This window comes from Impatiens glandulifera, chromosome 6 (genome assembly GCF_907164915.1).
Source record: "Impatiens glandulifera chromosome 6, dImpGla2.1, whole genome shotgun sequence".
Lineage (NCBI taxonomy): Eukaryota > Viridiplantae > Streptophyta > Magnoliopsida > Ericales > Balsaminaceae > Impatiens > Impatiens glandulifera.
In genome coordinates, this window is record NC_061867.1 from 8594767 (window position 1) to 8617147 (window position 22381).

At 28.7% G+C, this 22381-nt stretch overlaps 2 protein-coding genes across 2 annotated transcripts; both read left to right on the forward strand.

The window, feature by feature from the left end:
* Window positions 1-1675: 1675 nt before the first annotated feature.
* LOC124943080 (putative disease resistance protein RGA3) lies at window positions 1676-4768 on the forward strand. Its single transcript, XM_047483641.1, has one exon. The coding sequence runs from the start codon at window positions 1676-1678 to the stop codon at window positions 4766-4768; it is 3093 nt and encodes a 1030-aa protein (XP_047339597.1).
* Window positions 4769-18245: 13477 nt separating this feature from the next.
* On the forward strand, window positions 18246-21850 carry LOC124942159. Its single transcript, XM_047482592.1, has 5 exons — window positions 18246-18915; window positions 19016-20175; window positions 20733-20861; window positions 21033-21207; window positions 21281-21850. Exons 1-5 carry the CDS (start codon window positions 18288-18290, stop codon window positions 21691-21693), a joined length of 2505 nt encoding a protein of 834 aa, XP_047338548.1. The 5' UTR covers window positions 18246-18287; the 3' UTR covers window positions 21694-21850.
* Window positions 21851-22381: the final 531 nt, after the last annotated feature.

The following is a 22381-nucleotide window of genomic DNA, read 5'->3' on the forward strand; positions in this document are numbered from 1 at the left end:
CAGTTTCCCAAAGTAACCTTGTTTGGCGTTCACTTTTCCAAAGTAACCTAGTTTGTTCATTCATGCCCAAACTAACCTAGTTTACTATTCAAACTTACTTTTATTTATTTTTTTATTTTTTTTTACATTTAAAATTTATTATATATAAAGTTTATATTTTGATATATATTTTAAATTATTATTTATATAAACTAAATTATTTATATTTTGATATATATTTTAAATTATTATTTTTATAAATTAGATTATTTATATTTTGATATATAATTTAAATATAATTATTTTTTATAAATTTTATTATTTGTATTTTAATATATATACATATATACATTTCAATTATTATTTATATAGTGTAATAAATATTAAATAATTCTAATAAATAATTAATGAATACTAATAAATTTAAAATATTTTAACCATAACAATATAATAATTAAATATTCGCGTTTTTAAATTTATCAATTATTTATTAAATATAATAAAAAGATTACCATATTTATAGGGTTAAAATATTAATTAAAAATGTTATTATATTTAATAAATAATTGATAAATTTAAAAACGTTTTTATGAATATATAATTATTATATTATTATAGTTAAAATATTTTAAATTTATTAGTATTTATCAATTATTTATTAGAATGTTAAAGGGAATATTTATTATATATATAAATAATAATTAAAATGTAAATATATATATATATATATTAAAATATAAATAATCAAATTTATAAAAAAAATAATCAAATTTAAATTATATATCAAAATATAAATAATTAAATTTATAAAAATAATAATTTAAATTATATATAAAAATATAAATAATTTAGTTTTATATATAGAATTTTAATTGTAAAAAGAATAAATAAATAAATAAAAATTAGTTTGAATAGTAAACTAGGTTAGTTTGGGAATAAATGAATAAACTAGGTTAGTTTGGGAAAGTGAACGCAAAACAATGTTACTTTGGGAAACTGTTCCAATTTTGGACGTTACAAGTATTCTCTATTTTCTATCACATAGCATATCGTTGCATTGAATTGAGGGAAAACTACTTATAGGCAATTTTTTATTATACATGTTTTTTAAATTTTATTTTTATATTTTAAGCCATTCAAGTTTTATTGTAAATTATAAAACTTTAGTTTAGAATAATATTTGTTCCCATACAGAGTAAGAGAGTTAGAGTCGAAAGATGATTAGAACGAGTGGTACAAAAAAAATTAAAAATAATGCCCAGAAATTCATAAGATTATTTAAGATTGTCAATCATTCATTTTCAGAAATTTCAATTCAAAAATAAAATTGTGGTTTATATTATTGTATCAATGGTCCACTCGGAAAGGAAAGTGTGGTCCATTTTGTATGTGATTAATTTCAATTTATGTTCGGTAGGATGCCTTATATAATTTATATTAGATACCACTTTTTCTTTTTAATTAGATAATCATTACATATAAGTTGAAATGTCAAAAGTTGTATATGAAAATAAGACAATATGACACAATCAAATATAAAATAATTGTGCATTTTCATCATCTTTCTGCCCAACCCACTACCTCAAAAGACTCCGATCACCATTATTATTTTATTGTACTTTTCTAATTCGGTAGACACAAGATAACATTTGTGAGAAGTTTATTCATCTTATTGATCATCGAGAGAGAAACCACCATGGCTGATGCAGCTCTAATCAGAGGATTACTTTCAAACTTGGCACCTCTGATTAAGGATGAATTCTCGTTGTTTTGGAGTTTTAAGGAGGAGGTTCAAAAGCTATCCAGCACGCTATCTTCGATTAGTGCCGTACTTGAGGATGCAGAGAGAAAGAACGTGCAGGAGAAGGACAAACAAACGGAAGATTGGTTGCGGAAACTGAAAGATGTGGCGTACGAGGTTCGAGACATCATGGATGAGTGCACCTTTGAAGATCTTCGTCTTCAAGTCAACAGGCGTAATGCCTCCTCTTCAACCCTGATCCAGGTAACCAACTCAATAACCCATCCTTTTAGAAGTATTAGGACACGTCGAAAAGTTGGTCACAAAATTAAGGATGTTCAAAAGAAGCTTGACCAAATTTCTTCAGAACGCCAAATGTTACATTTGCGTGAATCTATTCCTGACAAGTTTGCTAGTAGTTGGCGTGAAACCATGTCTCTTTCTAGTTGTAATCGAGTATATGGGAGAGATAAGGAGAAGAAGCAGATTATTGATATTCTAGTCAATAATACATCTAGTGCTTGTGTTGATAAAAAACTATCTGTTCTACCCATTGTTGGAATTGGGGGTCTTGGTAAAACAACACTTGCCCAAACAGTCTTCAACGACGAGGAAATTTCTAAGTATTTTGAAACCAAAATCTGGGTTTGTATTTCTGACGAATTTGATATTAAATTGGTGATCAAAGCTATCATAGGAGCAACAAATGAAACTTCCTTAGAGATATTGCAGAAAATGATTCATGATAGATTGAAAGGGAAAAGATATTTGATTGTATTGGATGATGTTTGGAATGAAAATGTTGAGGCATGGGATCAATTGAAATCTATCTTGAATTGTGGATCAAATGGTGCGTTCGTCCTTACAACGACACGTAAAAGAAATGTGGCAAAAATCATGGAAACGATTCAACATTTTCAGTTATCATTACTCTCTAACGACGATTGTTGGCTACTACTTGAAGAACGTGCATTTATGTGTGGAACACCAAAAACTCCCAACTTTGTTGATATTGGAAAAGAAATAGCTAAAAAATGTAAGGGTGTTCCCTTAGTTGCCAAAATATTGGGAAGTCAATTGAGCTTCAAAAATGATATAAATGAATGGTGTAATATAAGAGATAATGAGGTATGGGAGATATCTCTAAATGAAGAATCTGATCTCTTGCCAATTCTAAGGTTGAGTTACTATGACCTTCCTTATCATTTGAGAAGATGCTTTGTGTTTTGTGCTATATTTCCCAAGGATGCTGAAATTGAAAAGGATAAGTTAATTCAATTGTGGATGGCCCATGATTTAATTCCTGCAGTTAAAAACCAAGAAGTGGAAGATATTGGGAATACAATTTGGAAAGAGTTGGGTTGGAGATCCTTTTTTCAAGACGAGAAATTACATTGGTTTGGACGTTATGAAATATGTAAAATGCACGATATTATGCACGATCTTGCCCAATCTATTATGAAAGATGAATGTTATACATTGGATGTTAATAGTTCAAGTGATGGTTTAAAACGAGAAATTCGTCATGTAACGGCAATAGCTGATGAATTTATCAAAACATCAGCTCGTTCTCTTAAGAAAATTGGAGGGTTGCAATCACTAATGCTCAATGGCAGAGATGTTTATGGAGATGTCACACAGCAGATTTGTTTGAGTGTCTTGAAGGAACTTTCGGCTTTACGTATCCTTGAACTGAGCTGCAATGCGCAATATCAATATTTGCGTTTAGAATCTGTGGGATGTCTAAAACATCTTAGATACTTAGACATTCCTGGTAACGATCAGATAACAACATTACCTGATAGTATTTGTGATCTCTTGAATTTACAGACTTTGAAACTCAATGGGTGTTTAAATTTTGAAAGTTTGCCCAGAAATACGAAAGACCTTATCAGCCTACGACATCTTTATTTGAAGAGTTGTGATAAATTAAAATATATGCCTAGAGGGATTGGGAAATTGAAACATCTGAAGGCGTTAAGCTTGTTTGTGATAAGCAGCAAGGGGAGAGACTGCCAATTAGATGAATTAAAAGAATTGGATATTGGTGGATCATTGAAATTGAAGAACCTTGGAAGAGTTAGCGATACATCTATAAAAAGAGGGATAAGTATGGCTAAAAAGACGAATATCAATGAATTGGAGTTGGAATGGAGATCTGATGATGAAGACGATGAGGGCAAGAATACTAGAGATGAGAAAATTGGTGAAGCTCTAGAGGTTTCAACTGCGAGGTTGAAGATTTTGATAATGAGGGGTTACAAAGGTGAAAATTTCCCTAAATGGCATGAGCTTAAGGGCTTGGACAATGTGAATACGATTTCTAGTAGCAGTGATGGCAATGAAATGATAGTACTATTCCCTTTGTTAGAGAAATTGGAGATTGGAAGAATGAAGAATTTGAGGGAATTAGTGTCACCTTGCTGTTGGAATACTGGAGCATTCCCTAATCTATCCAGTCTGCGTATATTTAAATGCCCAAAGCTAGGGGCTTTGCCACCGCATCTCAAATCACTCAAAGATGTAACTGTTGAGGGTGAATGTTCGGATGAGTTGTTATATAGCATCTCAAATCTTAGTGCTCTCACTAGTCTCTTTCTTCGTGATATGAATGAAAGAAGTGTTTTATTTGGAGCTGGTTATATGGCATTAATGTTTGATGATGAAGCACAATTAGGAGGAGGAGGAGTACGCTCAACTTTCCAATCTCTTCAATCTCTGTATATTATCAACTGCGAGAAGTTAAGGCGTTTGTTTGATGAGGGAATGATATCAAAGATTAGTGGCTGCCAGAACAAACACTTCATCAACTCTCTCACGGAATTGAATATCTGGTATTGCCCGGAGTTGATGATATCAGTTGAGGAATTTGTTGGAAACCTCAATATTAATAATAATAATAATTCACTACAGAGATTGCATATAAAATATTGTCCTAAGTTGGTGTCTTCAGAAGATGCGGACGATTTTATGGCACTCCTGCGTTCTCTTCGAGCAAGACTTGGTCCTGAGAAGTTCAATGTAGATATTCTATTGGGAGAGGAATAGAAGAAGAAGGTACATATAAAAATAATAATTATATTCATATGATTAATTGCATTTATTATTAAATTATTTAATGACTAATAAGAATTCTTTTTAAACACAACAGGACACGTAGAAAGGATCCTTTGAATGATTTCAAGTACATACTATGAAGGAGGATGGAATATCACCTATCCACATTACTTGTATGTGACTTCTTTTCATCTTCATAACCGCCACGATAAAGTCGATCTAGAATCTGTTTTCAAATTGAACGTGTCATTGCTTTCCGCAGTCAGTAGGCTATTCTGCAGATTAAAGAGACATGGATATTCTCCCCAGCTGCTTACATTACTGTTACTGTAAGTCTGTAATGTATGTTTTCTTCTCCTCTTTCTCTGCAATGTATAATTTGATTGTGACTTTCAATTGTTTATTTGTTTGAATGGTTATATATAGAGTTGGAAGCATTATCCTATTTCAGGGTCAAGCATACAGTGATAACTTAAACGAGTAGAAGACTCATCAAAGAGGTAGTACCTAAATAATTATATTCTTTTTTGTAATCTATTGGTTTCTTATTTCTTATTTACTTGATAGATAATCTATTGGAAAACAAACACCAAGAGCAGAGCATACTGCCCATATAACCAAATTTGGTATGTAGAGCAGCTCTCTTTCTATGATTTTATTTTTAAACCAAAAAACATACTTTCCAATCCATTATATAATATAATGGTCATATTCACATTATATAATCTTTTGCATCAGGAAAACTCTGCTGGTAGAAAGGTACTGTGAAGTTATACGAATCCCAACTGCTAAAAGCCAAATGTTCTGTAAAAGGATTGATCTAATTTTCTTTTGCATATTAGTTAGATCTATCTGTTCATCAGAAAATGTCTACAGTTTGGTGACAGTTAGAATTCTTGTTTTGTGTAGAACGTCAAATTTCAAAGAAAACCTCAAATTTTAGTAAGTTTTTTAATCAAATATTATTTTGGGTTACATTTCATATTTAAAGGTTCTAATTCTTGTGCCAAAACATATCACAAGGAATATGGTTCTGTTAAATTTCACATTTAAACACTTATCAATATCAACCAACCAATTAAGTCAAACACTACAAGAAACAAAAAAGGACAATACCAACTATAGAGGCCTTCGATATTGCGATTTAAACCTTCGACGACGACGGTTCAAAGAGTGGTCGTCGACATTGGTATTGCCGTTATTAAGTTTTATTTGTAAATATAATTTTATATTATATATACACATCTAGTTGGTGAAATAGTGTGTTGGATAATAAGGGATCTTGTTGTTAACTTGAATCTGGGTCTATCCTGAATTCGGATCTATATGAGAATTGGTCAATGAATTTTTTAAAATTTATCTAGTTGAGTTTTATTTTAAATGATGACCCTTCTAAATGATGAAATACTTGACAAAAAAAAATATTTTAAATAAATTTAGGACAATTCTCTAATATAGATTGATTAGATTTACTAAGTATTTTTAAATGGACTAATTGTTTCTTATGAATAGTTAATGTATCTTATATAATATTGGCAATCAATTGTTTAATTATAACATTTAGAATAATAAAACATTTCTTCAATTTTATATATGCTATAGAGCATTATGTTAGAAGATGAGATTGTTTTGTACTTTTGTTGGCTTAGTCAATTATCTACAACTTGAGATATACATGTTGGATTATTTGAACCATGAGTTAGTTATTTATCATAATTTTGTTTTTTCAATAGTTTTTGGTTTGAATATGTATCAATATTTTTTAAAATGGATGAAAACATTTGATTGATTCCCATTTGTGTACAAAGATTATAAAATGGTGGTGTAAAATATTCAAATAAAAAATATTACTAATTACATTATTACGTCAATTATCAATTAACGTTATTTTAAAACATGTGATGAAAAATGGACATAAAAGGCTCCAAAGAATAGCGCGTTTAAACATGACAATTTCGAACAACATCACACATCAACACTCAATGTTTTCAATTCACGCGTCGCAATCTTAGATTTACACAGTAGTGATCTCAAAGTTTTATCACAACTCATTGAAAATTAATAAATTCAAATGAGTTAGAGATAAAAGTGATGGACCAATAATATATAAACCAAAAAAAACTTAATATTTATGAAATTGTAGAGGCAGAGCAATAGATAAAGACAACATGTCTTAGCTGATACAAATGAAGAGTGTAAACAAATTTCTAACTAGATAACATAAATAAAATTCATCAGTAGTGACAAATGCATAAACTGAAAATTGAAGCATAGATAGTGAAAATGAGGTATAAGTACGAAAAACAAAGGAAAAAATATGAACCAACATTAATGACGTGCCACAAATTCTTCGGTAATGCTTATTTTCCCCTTCACAATAAAACTATTGTTATCGGGTGGTACAGAGGTACATTTTGAAGTCGAAAAATAATTTTTTAATTTTCTACCAAATGTCACATTAATCAATATAATATATTGAAAATATAATATAAAGACAATATGATAAATTGTGATAATATCAATATTATATTATATTATTTCCTTATAAGTTTAATTTAATGTCTATAGGAGGGACATGCCATATTTAATTGAAAGATTATTCAATACAATCTCATTCTATATTTTTTCATGGCATCGAGCCAAAATTTTGTGCTTGAGCACAAAATATAGTTTTCCGCTGTCTTCATTAATGGTTACTTTAAGTCATTGATGGAGGGCTCAAATAAAACTTTATTATCTCATTATGTTTTTTGTTTTATTTTTATTTTATTTAGCTTCATTCGCTTCCGCTAGTTCCTTTGGTTTGGAGCAAGTGGTGCCCTTACCTTTGGATTCGGAACAACTGATGTCTCGGATTTAGCCGCTTCCACACCTTCCTTTGGAACATCTGGTGTCTCGGCTTCAGCCGCTTCCACACCTTCCTTTGGATTTGGCACAACTGGAGCTTCTGCTCCTTTCAGATCTGGATTAACCAAAACAACGACTTTCACAACCTCCACTTCTTCATTAGGATTTGGATCAATCGTCGCTAGTTCTTCGTCATATCCTCTTTTTGGGATGGCAACTAGTGCATCGTCGTCTCCTTTTGGTGCATCTACTTTCGGGTTATTTGCGACCTTAGTAGCGTTTGGATCTTCATTTGCTTCTACTCTAAGTGGAATACCTTCTTCGTCTTTGTCTGCTACACCATCGTTGTTTGAGATTTTTTCGGGTTTTTTTTTGAAGAGTTTCGATCAAATCTCATGATACATCGTTTACCTGCTTCAATTGCGGGGTGTAATAAATATAATCAATATAATATATTGGAAATATAATATAGATAATATATCTTTAATATATTATCACAATATGATAAATTGTGATAATATCGATATTATATTATATTAATTTTTTTATAATTTTAATTTAATGTCTATATACGAGACATGCCCATGTAATTGAAAGATTATTTAATACAATAATCTTTCAATTACGATCCATTTCTTATTTCGTGAATCTCAATATTCAAAAATTTCTGAGTTAATATGATTTTTTTTTAGACAATCTCAAAATCGTTGTGATCCAATTTGAAACTGTAGGGACGTGGGTATGTAAAGAAACCCTCCCGAGACTAGGAGCAAAAGGAAGTGGTGATGAAGTTTATAGGATGAATATAAAATAAATAAAATTGATTAGAATTGTAAAGTATGAGACCTAAAATAAAGACCGGTGCTTGGAAAGTTCAATTCAAAAAATTGTAAAAAAAAAGTTACAATGGAAGAATAAGCAAATAATAACTCAATATATATATTTTTTAAGATGGTAAGAATGTAAAAAAATATTTAAACATAACAATAAAAGTTGACATAAGAAAAAAAAAAAAAAAAAAAAAAAGAGTAAAAACAAGTTACCTAACCGGCTATCGAGTTCGTGGATCTCCAAGAAAAACGATTAACTCTCCGACCTCTTCCACCAGTTTTTCAGAACGAATCTAAAAAATATCATAATAATAGCATTATAAATAATACGCATCAGACATCGACGATCATATCTCTCCAATAAAAAATAATCCGATGGTAACCAAAAGATATAGATATGCGATATAACACCTCAAACCAAAATGTAAACCAACTTAAATAACAATAATAATAATAACCAAATAATGTAAACAAAGTTTTTTTTTTGAAAAAATATATCAAAAAAATTATTAAATTGAAATGAAAATCATAATTAAAAGTGTTATGATAGCTTTCTAAATTAAATATGAAAAAAACAAATAAATGTCAATTCATAGACAATAAAGTACTTTAATCCAAATACATATAGTTTGTTAACAACTCCTTTATCATATATCATGATTAATTAGTCAAATAAACTTTCATTATAATAAAAGTCTAACATGATAAACCTTCTATTTTAAAGTCACAAAATAATATATATATATATATATATAGTGTTTAATTAATAATTTAATTTAATTTTATATAAACCTTAAATATGGATTAAAGTAAATATATAATTATGTATGTCGGTAGATCAGGCACTAAGCAAGTAATTAGGATGATGAACACAAAGAAATGTGGTGCACACTTATCATTTCTAGCCATGAAAATAATCCAACACTCAAATCCGACCCACCACATGATCCACATGATCATGGACCCAATATTATCATTACCGCTCATAACATACCCCATTGGGTCCCGACCTCTCTCATGAAATTATAATTTAAACGATTTTTAGATCAAGATCTTACTAAAGTTTTTTTTGTGCGCCCTAATATTGGTATTTTACGTCTTTACTCTTTGGATGAGAGTCGCCCCTAATTTTCTATATAAGAAACTATGAAAAAAATAACAAAAATTTTGTGAAGTCCGGTACTTGATTATGTGTGAAAAAAGGATCTCGATACTATACCCTACCTATCCGTTTGTAAAAATGGTATCTACTCTGAAACTGTGATTTTTTAGTTTAAGGCATGTCAATTTTACATTGAAGGGATAATTTAAATCAAGTACATTTTCAAAATTTGAAAGCCTAAATTTTAGTTTATGGCTAAGGGACCACGTTAACTAGAATATACGTAATTAAAGACTAAACGTACTTGTTGTGAGAGGATACAAAAATAGCTGAAACCATATAAAATGATCAAATAAAATATGAGAATAGTGTAGGAGAAAGTTCAAGTGAGTAGGCTTGGTATGGTGAGAGTTTAAACCCTCAATAAGCTTCTTTTTCATTATGTCTTTCTCGGTCGCGCAGGTTTCCTCATTCTCGGTCGCGAGTCTATTTCCTTGGTCAGGCAATACCATGCCTTCTTCTCCTTTTGTCCTATTACAAAACCGAACAAGGAGAATGTTTGATTCCTCTACGCATCCTAGATTTGAAAAACATGGGACACATGAAGTTGTTTGCATTGTCCTTGGTCCATCAATCAACAAGAAAAATCGTTACAAGTATGGGCGGATCTATGTAGGGGCTTAGGCGGGCTGAAGCAATGGAGAATTTAGGATTTTTTTCCAACTTGGTTGTTATAGGTATTACACTATTACGGGTAATAAGTGAATATATTAATCAAAATATTTCACGAATACCTTTATTAAAATAAAATAAATATAGGAAATTTAAATTGTGATTAGAATAAAAAAACAAATTTATACATTTAAAATTATATAGTTGAAGAAGTATAATTAATTATGTTTTAAAAAGATGAAGACTAATTATATAAATAAAAAAATCTAAAAATCTAATTTAATGAATTTCAGCCTGGAGTGAATTTATGGGAAAAACATGAAAATAAGAATAAAAACACAAAATCATTAATGATTATATAATATTAATGTCTATAAACAACAGTTTTGGAAGATTAAATAATATATCAATTTATTTATTTAAATAATTGAATTAAATTAATGTAATTGTGTTTTATTGGTTATTTTAAATATTAATTTATATTTTTTATAAAATTTTGAAATATTTAAAATTATAAAATATTAAAGACTATTTTATCCTTATATTTATATATATTATTATTTTAATCTTTATCTTATAATTAATTTTTATTATTAATTATATATCAAAACTAATAAAAAATAATATATAAGTATCATATCTAGGGACGAATCTATGTAGGGGTTCGGGTGGGCTCAAGCCCACCCCGAAAAAAAAGAATTTTTTTTTTTACGGTAGAAATATGACATTACCCTTAATCTCTTAAAAAAATTAATATAATTGGTTGTTTTTTTTATCTAATTATTAAAAAATGGTAAAATTTTATTTTTATATACTTGTTTTTTTCAAAAATTATTACGGTAGAAATATGACATTACCCTTAATCTCATAAAAAAAATTAATATAATTTTTGTTTTTTTATCTAATTATTAAAAAATGGTAAAATTTTACTTTTATATACTTGTTTTTTTCAAAAATTATCTCGTTATTATTTTAAGCATACCCTAAATTTTTTTTAAGCCCACCCTAGTTCAAAATCCTAGGTCCGTGGTCCCTGATCACATCAATGCAGTTTTAAAATAAATAATTCTATTATATATGATTTATATTATTGTATATATAATTCTTCATAACTTATATAATTATAAAATAAATCTTATTTTTATATTAAAAAATATTATTTGTATAAAATAAAAAAAAAATTAATAAAATAATATTTGAAATTAGATATAAATTTTATTAATTTATACTACTAATGAAATTAAAATTGTATAAAATAATGCGGATGCCAGGTTTGATTTAACTCAAATCCATTTGAATAACTCTTTACTTGATTAGAATATATATATATATATATATATATATATATATATATATATATATATATATATATATATATATATATATATTTTTATTAAGTTTACCCGGGCTACCGTCCAGCCTCCGGTCTAAATCTAGTATGATATTATCTCTAACTTTTTAATTTTTTTAATTTAATATATATTATTTTTTTAATTTAATTTTTTTTAGAAAAAAAGACAAAACTTACCATATTAACTCAGGTTTATTGATAATTTTATAGTTGTTTTTTTGGGTCGCCCCAATTTATTTTCAAACTCATCCGAATTCGAGTTCTTTGATTAATACTTGGTCACCGAGACGATCAGAAAAACAGAAACTCAACCACTGTATTGCAACATATACCGGTAACGAGTAAATGTCACGAGTTCGGATGTCCTAACCTTCGGATGTCCAAACCTTTTAAGTTTGAGTAAATTCATTACTATGGATGTGTTAATTTTTTAAATAAAAATAAAATAAAATATTATTATTTAAAGGCGTGTTTAGAGTGTTTTTTTTTGACATATCTCTTATTAGCAATTTAATAATTAATAAAATTTATTAATAAACAGTAATGAGACAAAAAGTGTATAAATTGTATTGCCTCTTTCATCAAGAACCACAAGCTCCCAATAACCTATCATCATCATCGTCATCATCATAATCAAGAGAGAGAGAGGAGAAAATCAAGATGATACGTTTGAGCATAATGGCAGATCTATTAGACGAATACATGGCGGCCATGGCAAGAGTAAGAGAGCAATTTGCAGTAAGAAGATTGAGAATTGAAGATACTCTGTTCTATAGAACTCTCCGATCTGCCTCTACTTCTCCGGCCGCCGTCGCCGGCGACCAAACTTACCCACCTTCTTCTTCAACCTCATTCTTTCTTTTCTTTTGAATCTAAATCTGAATCTGAATCTTATAGATTGATTAATCATTAATGTGTTTACATCAGCTAATAATTGTGTTTTTTCTTATAAATACTTATGAAAGTTTCTTCTTCTTTGTTTGTATATATTATATTGAGTTAAACTGTTAGCATTGTTTTGAGCATTTGGAGATCTTTTTCAGCTTTTCTATTTTTTTCTTTCTTTGATTGGCTGGATTTGGATAATGGGAGCTTTTTGGATTGGAATTTGATATGGATTATGTTTGAGATGAATTTATTTATTTTCAGATTAATTTAAATCATATATTTCTATTAAATTATTTAAAAAAAAATTGAATCATGACTCCACCATTAATAAATTTTACTATTACTAATTAATAATGCATCATTTCCGTTGAAAACTGCTATTTATGTGAAAGTTATTTTGTTTGAATTTATTATTAAAGATATAAATGAGAATTAAATGAAACTTTCTTTTAGGTTGATAGTGAATGAAAACAATTATTTTTTTGACTTTTTTTTTTTTAATTTGGGAAGACACAATCTAACTCCGTCGGATAATTTTTGACCGGAAGTATGAACACGAAAAATCAAGTTTGGGTCAGGTATATTTTTTGGGTTCAGGTCGAAATTAAGTCGAATCGTTTAATCTGATTAATAAATAAGTTAAAATTGGGAGACTTAAAATGACTTAAAAGAGATCTGTCAACCCGTTTACATAAGATATTGTATTTATCTTTTCTTATTCATTTGAAATGAAGTGAAATTGTGATTTAATTTTATTTTATTATTCTTTTGTGTTGATATTATTTTAATTTGAAATAAAGAGGTGATATTAATTATATTAGGATAAATTGAGTTTTGTTAGAGTTTAGTGGTCAATCATGTTGAGTTCGGGCCGATTATAAATAAAATACAAGTCGAGATTAAAGGTTTTGATACGAATTACTAGACATGTCAAATTCAAGTTAGTATCGCTCATTCCGTCAACCTACCAACTCGAATCCTACATGAATTGTCACTCTTAAGCTTAACACAACTCGATAATGATTTCACTTCAACTTAAATAATTCTTAATGTAAATTAAATATAAAATTTTAGTCTCCTAAAAAAAATACACTTAATTCTTCTAAATAAGTTTTGTTTTGAATTTGTAAAATAATAAAAAAAAATTACTAAATAAAGTATAAAAAATCACAATCTCTTTAACCCATTACAGTGAAAATCATCTAAGTTTGGTTAAAGTTGAATTGAAATGTATTATTTATTGAAGAACTCAATAAGGATTGCAATGATTTTTTGTTTTTTTTTATACCAAAAGATCAAGTTAGGCCTTAGATTTACTGTAGTCTTTATCTCCACACATAAATGCAAACTGATTTAATATATTCCTAACTTGATTGACAATTTAATAGCAACCATTGAAATTTAATAATATAAGAATGTGATTAATTTTGTAGTTGTTAGATGTGATCTACTTTTTTTTTTTAAAACAAAAAAGCTACCTACCCATAACCCAATTTCAACTTAGTATATGTGATCTACTTAAAATAATACAAATTTAGGTCTTAAATCGTGCTCTAATATGAATTATCTATTGTAAATAGTGAAATTGATTTGATATATGAGAATACTCAAAGAAGTTTCATCTATACACATTACTAATTTGATTTTGACCCCCATTTAGATTTTGTTGATTTGTTTGCTGTCAATTTCTGACCAAACATTGAACTTAGATATAATTAGATTGTGGTTAGATTTTGACACCCTGTTCATATTTGTTTTATTCTCTAATATATTATATATCTTTTTCAAAAAATTATAAGGACAATATAATCAAGTTTCTCATTTATATTACAATATCAATTACGAGTTTACGACTAAGAATACCCGTTTTAGCAAGTTTAACATTTTCATGAACTACCCTATTCCCAAATCTTCGAGTAAAATTCAATTTAAAATTATATAATTAAAAGTCTAAACTTTTGGTCTCGTGTTAATTTCTTGTAAGAAAATCTTAAATCGAAGCTTAACTAGTTCAAGAAGGTTTGTGCTATTATTAGATCATTCAAACTCTAAGATCTTAAAAAGATTTATAATTCAACCAATATACAAAATTAAATAACACATCCAAACCTTGAGGTGAGTTTTATTGTTAAAACTATCTTATTTATTTGGAAATAAATTATTCATATAAAATCTTTCAATAGACCAATACATTACTTATTCAATATTTAAAATACTCCATAATAAGGACATCAAATCTTAGTCACATATAGCCAACAAAGAATGATACAATTGTTGAAAATAATATATAACATAAAGTTTATTTTTCAAAATTGGTCATGAATTATAATCTTTTATTATGTCATTTCTAGTAGTCAATCTTAAAATGAATGAGATAAAATAATGGCCCATGAATCATGATGTTTATTTGTTTAAGTGGATAATTATAAAGTTGCTTAGTTTCCGTGTAGGATTTTCATACCATTAACATGTAATAATAAAAAAGAAAAAAGCTTTAACTTATTCTTTACTGTAGTAGATTTGACTTTAACAAATTATTGAGTAAGATTACATCCATCCTTTTAATAAAGGAGCAAATATGTCCTCATGTAATTTGCCTAAGCATCTTTCATCTAAAAGTTCATTATCAAGGTTTTTTTTCCAATTATAACCGCATCTAATTAAGGTTTTAACAAAACTTTCTAAAGACACTTCCGAATTGTGCAACTCGTTTTCTAAGGAATATGCAAATGAGCTACACATAATATTAACGTTTTTTGAAAAAGTTGCAAAACGATGAATGTAAATAAGCAACTATTTTCTAACACAATTTACAACTAAAATTTGTAACATATATAATACTCGTATTCACCATATAATTCACAAGAATATTATGAACTTTTGTCATTTTTTATACCATGTTTTCACACCTATAAGGAAATAATTCAAATCGATAGTATATTCACTTCTCTATGTATTAATTGTTCATTAAATTTACCTCAGTAACGTTTTTATTTCATTTCTAGAAAAGAAAATTTGGTTGATTGTTGGTTATTTTTCCAGCCCTTCTAGGGCTGATTGTGTTTTTTACTTAGTTGTTGACTATTGATCACCTATCCAATCTGCATTTTTGAAGGAATCCAAAAAAGTGTTGAAAATACCTTTTCAACTTAGTCAAAAGAAAATAATACTTTTTTTTTCTTAAAACAAATAAGACATTTTTTCATTAATTCTAGGTGTAAGAAGTCATAAAACAAAAGTAATTATTTGAGATGGGTAAGAGTTTAAGTTAAAAAGGAGGTAAATCAATCTTTGGTAACATATTTTGTCATTTGTTAGTTTGAGCCATAATTTCTAGTCAAAGAAGTTATAGGACAAAAATGACAATAATTTTTTCCTTTGTTTTTCAAATAAGAAGACAATATTGTGATGATCTAGCTATATATCTCCTAAGATTAGGGTTTCTAATAGAGAAATGAATATTACTTTATTGAAAGATATACTAAAGGTCAAAATCACCACTAAGTTGATCAATCATTTTGTCATGTACAACAAAAGGATAGTAAAGAAAACTAAAAAAGAAATTTGATGACATATCCAATAGATTTAGGACCATAGAGAAGATCAAGACAAATATATACCTGTTTGTTGGTCCACCTAAGAAATGAAGAAAGTGGTTGGATTGGTGCCTGAATTCTCTTTTTCTTGCATTATTGGTCCCATTAAGGCTTGTTAACATGTGCTCTTAGCTCTTCTTGTCTATTGCATTAAAACTTTACTTTGCACATTATAAGTCTTTTCCGAGATGATAGCCAAATTAAAGTTCTTATCAAAATTTGGAGGAGATCGTCTTATTTGTGTTCTCTATACCGTGTTTTCAATGTCATTGATTGGTGTAATGGTCGAGAAATAGTAATTATTAATTTTGTGACAAAGTATTACAAGAATAATCCTTGTTTGTTTAAGATTACTATTATTTTAATTATGATATGAAAATTTTAAAGAATAATTAAAGCGGAGAGTTATTATTGATTTTCATGTTCATCGGTCTTCTAAGATCCGAGTTACATAGATCGTCTTATTTCTCTATACCGTGTTTTTAATGTCATTGATGGGTGTAATGACCGAGAATTATATTAGTAATCATTAATTTTGTGACAATATATTACAAGAATAATCCTTGTTTATTTAAGATTACTATTATTTTAATTATAATATGAAAATCTTAGAAAATAATAAAAGCCGATAGTTATTATTGATTTTCATGTTCAATAATAATCGGTTCATTTATAACAAATCATCATAACTTAAACAAAATGGTTATTTATTTTCACCTTTATTTTGTGATGTTTGCCATTTAATGAATCATTAAAGCCATTTAATGAATCATTAAAATGAATTTTGTCATTTCAAATTAAACAAGATTATATTTTAATCTTATCTAAACCATTTTTCTAGTTTAGGAAATAAACTAAGTTCACAAGTCACAACTAAATTAGTGGAAAAACTTTTGTGTAAAAAAATAACTTCCATCATTAAATGTTTTAATATCTTCATTTCAAATTTACATTATTTCTTTGCTAAAAAGATATGACACATAAAAAACAAAATTTTAAAGGTTTTAACTTTTGTGATTTTTTTTTTCTTTATTATTTTTAATAAATTGAACTTTGTTTATTTTTTCTTTACATTCTCAATTGCGTGAAAGATGAGAACAGATTAAAAATTATTTATGAATTTTAACTTATATATTTTAAGTATAAAAAAGAACTTAACAAAATAAATTAAATTAAATTAATCCGTCTTAACTAGAGTGATTAATTTAAATTGAGCTGCCTAAATGATGTATCAACATAATCCTATTTGTTGAATATATAAAATTTTATTCAATAAAAAACAATATATTATGATAAAATATTAATTAAAGTCATAATTTGCAAATAAATTTTATAAATAATTGCTTCTTACATCTTTGTTGAATATGGACTTTTATTTGTTAATTTTATTTAATCAATAAATTATAAATGTATAGTCATATATATTTTAAAAATGCCCAAATTATAAAATTTAGAATATTTATTTATGAGATTTTTTTAAACTACAAAATTTGGAAATCTTTATTATTAAAATTATTTAAAAATTAAATTTTATTTGAACAGTTTTAAAGTACCGTTAACTTATTATTAATATAATATTTATATATAAAAAAAAATAAATAATAAATTTTATTAATTTAACCACCTGTTAGTTAGACAACAAATCTTTCAAATATGGTCATTAAATTAATGACATAAATTTTTATTTATTTATTTATTTATAAATATACATTATAATAAGTTAACTTTGATAAAATACAAAACTAATTTTTATATAATTTTAATAATAATAAAAAGTTTAAAAGAAAATGTCAAAACTACACTTGACCAAATAAAATTGTCCAATTTGATGATTTTAAAAAATTTAATCGAATATATTACCACACTTAGGGCATAATTATTCTAAATTAATAAATAATGTTGATTTTATCGTCAATCAAAATAAAAAAATAAATTTTATTATTATAATCACTTGTTCTTTTGAGAGAGAGAGGTAAATAAATTTGCAATACTCTCTCTCTATCTTAAAGCTTCTTCCTTGACGATCTCTTTGGATTTCCAGGTTGGTGAATCAAATTTACAATTAAGATTTAGGGTCAGTTCTTCAGATTCTTACTGATTTTGATTTCTGTATTTTGATCTTTGTTAATCTTACTTCATAATTATCCGATTTGTTTTTACTCTAATTCATCGCCGCAATTTCCCTAACCCTACTTCTCTTCTTATTGTTACAGACTGCGATAAAATGATGGGATATGGTGTTGTTCCAGTTCGTGTATCTTCATCTTCATCCTCAAATCTATCAGCTTCTGCTCCTCCTTTCACCGTCGAAAGTTCCATTTCAAAACCTAAGTTGAACCCACTTGTTTCAATCAACGAATCGTCTTATATTTCATCTAATCCAAACTCTTTCAATCATGATCCGAAACTCGATTCATTTGTAGCAGCACCGTATCTTACACCAGCTAATAACACTAAATACTTTTCGGGATCTTTTCCTCTTTACTCGAATCATTCATCCAATCATCCTCAGTTTCATTCTTCGAATACAGACTCTGTTTCTCCTACTACTGATGCTTTCAATTATCAATATTTGTTTGATAAAATCAATGATCCTGTTGATTCTATACAGTATAGGTCTCACTATGTTGGACATGTGGGTAAAGATGAGGCTCCTCTTGTGTCCCTTACTGAAACTAACGATGGGTTCTTGCCAAATACGTTTCGTGATGGTTTATCTCTGCATTCGTTTGGTTTGGAGTATACTCATCAGGGTCGTGATTTCTGGAATGGAGAAGGTAACTTGGAGCAAGCTTTGCAGGTGCATGATGATGTTGCAGCTCCTTCTTACATTCACAAGGATTACAGGATAGGTAATTTAGATTGAATTGTTTGTGCCCAGTTGAGCTTTTTTCTCATAGAAGAGCTTAAACTGTTCTTGGGTTTGTTTCAATTGTTTAATTCTTCGTGCAGGAGATTATGCCATCTCAAGCAAACTTGATGTATCACATAAAAAAGATGTTGGTTCGATGAGCAGGGAGAGCCAAATTCAGTTTCCTGGTCTGGAAGCAAATAATAGTAATAAGATTGCAACGCTTTCAGAGCAGTCATACAGATCGATTTTTGGCGAATCTTCTGGAATGAGTTCAACATTTGAAAGATCTCGAACAACTGTTCCAAAGATAGGAGGATTGGTATCTTCTGGATATAATAACGCATTTGTTCCTCCCACTACGACATACGAAAAGGAACAGCAGGTGATACAAGATATGGATTCCTTGAAAGGTTACACTACTAATAAACACAGTTTCTACACGAAAAAGGATGATAATATCTTTGACACGTCATCATTTGCGAGGAGCGAAGATATGTCGAGTAAAGTTGTTGACAACGATTATATCCAGCACAAAATTCCCAGCATTAACGTTTCAAAAGGCTATAATTCCGTCCTTGGAAACATGACTGTTGTAACGGAAAATCCTTCTGATAGCTACATACCTGCTGTCGATTCCCCCTGCTGGAAAGGGGCTTCTGCTTCTCGCATTTCTTCATCTGAAGAATGTGAAGTTACAAACCCGAACCATCTCAAGAAGAATTTCGATTTTTTTGGTTTACAAGAAAAGGGCACTGATAACAATTTATCAGTTGAAGACAATGGAGGCAATCGCAACGAGTATGTAGAGCAGATTTTAGTTGAAAACAAAAAAATACGCAAAAATTCTCCAGAAATGGATAGAAGAGAAAACAAGCCCATCAGTGACTTGACAAATGAACCTAATTTAAAGGACTTAACTGCTGAAAGCTTTGATTTTTTATCCACTAACAGTGCTAGTGAAGATGCCTCATGTCTGCCTGCTAAGGAGGTTGCTGAGAACACAGAGAAAATTCATTCAACCAAATCATCACCAAAAATGACTACCCAGGTGTTGGTTAATTCAATCTGCAACCTTTCTGAAACGCTCCTGTTTCAGGCTTCAACTGATCCCAAAACCATATCCGAAAAAGATTGTGAGGATATTAGGCTTATGATCAGTAATCTTGAAGAATTTTTATTAAAAAAGACTGGACGAGTGGCGGTTCGAGAACAGGAACCAGTACTTCCTGTAGAACAATGCACTCAAGATCATCTAAAGGTAAAGATTCTGTATAAATTGAGTTTCATTTTGTCTTGCTTATAATCTGATGCAGAGTACTTCGGTGGGCATTTTTAGAAAGTTCATTTTTTTGCGAAATATGTTGCCAATCCAACCCTTATAATATTGAGAATAACAAGAACGGGATGAGAAAATTGTGAAATGGGGTGAGACCTAGAAGAAGGGGATGAGTATACACTATACAGATCTTTCACACTATTCATTTTTCATATATATGGCTACCCTAGATAAGATACCTTTATATATAGTTTATACCTGCTATCAAATGCATCCTAAGGAGATAGTTATCTACATATTGGCTCATGGTCCTTATGGTGTATCATTTTCTCTTTACAAGTGACAAAATACTTTATGTTTCTGAATTTGAATATGAATCTTGACTTGAGCTACATTCAGATGAGAAATCTGGCATATAAAAAGTATTTTCAAATTCGCAATAGTATGTTTGCCTCCTCCAGAGTCCAGACAGTATATGCTTTTGTTGATCTAGAGAAATACGACACTTCCATAACCACTCTGAGAATTGTCTTTTACAGGACACCGCGATGGGTAGGTATGATAATTTTGGCAGTCGTGAAGTAAACCTTGTTTCAGGTAAGGATGTCGACAAAAGTTTACCTGGAGGAGGTGATGTGGACAGCCTAAAAGATGAAAGCATGATTTGCGTAAGTGTGATTTTGGTTTTATAATTTATTGTGGAGAAACCCATCTCAATTGGAAAGACTATATTGCATATGAAGTGTGGGATCTTGCTATCTTTCTTCAGCAATCAGCATGGTTTAAAAAAAAAGATTTATTTATATAGGAATATCTTATATATATTTACTATTTGACAGGGATTGAAAGAAGTTCTAAGCAAGAATTTCAAAATTGAGGATGAACTGCATCCACAAACTGTCCTATATAAGAATCTATGGCTTGAGGCTGAATCTGCAATATGTGCAATGAATGTTAAAGCTCGCTTCAATCGAATGAAGCTCGAGATGGAGAAATTAAAATCGAACTCCTTTGGTGATTATAGTCGTTCGATCCATTAATTATTTTTTGATTGATTCTGTCTGATTGATTAACTTCTCTGATTCAGACTTGGCAGAAAACTCCAAGATTGTTGAGGAAGAGGAGACAGCAACATCTACAGTCACAGCCACCAACCAAGATGTGGCGGTGAAAGTCTCGCCTGAACCTAGCCCTGTTTTAGATAAGTCGACGAACGTTTCATCACCGATTCCATGCAAAAACGACGTGGAAGCTTCTGTAATGGCTAGATTTCAGATACTTAAGACCCGAGGAGAAACAAACATCTCTAATTTGGAAAACAATGTTGAAGAGGAAGATGTGAAAAGTAAGAAGGTCTGCGATAATGATGAAATGATGAAGAAGACGATTGATCAGCAGTGGAGAAGTTTGTACAAGAACAAAGTCTTGTATCATCAGGGGAAGTCTGATAATAGCTCGTCATCTGACTGGGAACATGTTCTCAAAGACGAATTTGAGTGAGATCTTTGCAGCAAAAAAACGATGTTTTTCGCTGTTGTTTGGTTATTGTAAATAATTAATATCCAAACTAAACCACTTTGTGGGCTATTGTTTCCATTATGTAAACTGAATGAATGCTTTCTAATAACTACTGTTGTTTTTGGAAGATTGACATGAATTGGGAATTGTTGATTCTTAATTGCATCCAAATGTGATCATGTTGCTGTAAGAGGCTTTAGATTATATATATAACAAGATTAATAAAAAAATAGTACAAGAGTTAAAAAGTTAAATAAAATATTAATAAATTAAAATTATAAAGCTACATTATTGTAAAGTAAGATTATAATTTTTTTTTTATTTAAAATTATAACATCTCAAATAGTAATTAGACTTAAAATAATTGTTTGATAGACACCCAAAACCCGATCCTTGATTTTTACAAAAATATTTTTATTTATTTACCAATTTAACTTCACATTTTTTAAATAGATATTGAAAAACTATAGTTGAGATATTTTTCTTCAATTAATTTTTTGTAATACTGATAAATTAAATTTCAATTTCATTGTTTACCTATCAAAACATCTAAAATACATATAATTAAGATGTCCAATAAAATATATTTGAGCCTATTTCAAATAACTGTCTTATTAATAGGTTATGAGTTTTATTTCGATTCTCACCTAAAATCTACCATTTAAATTAA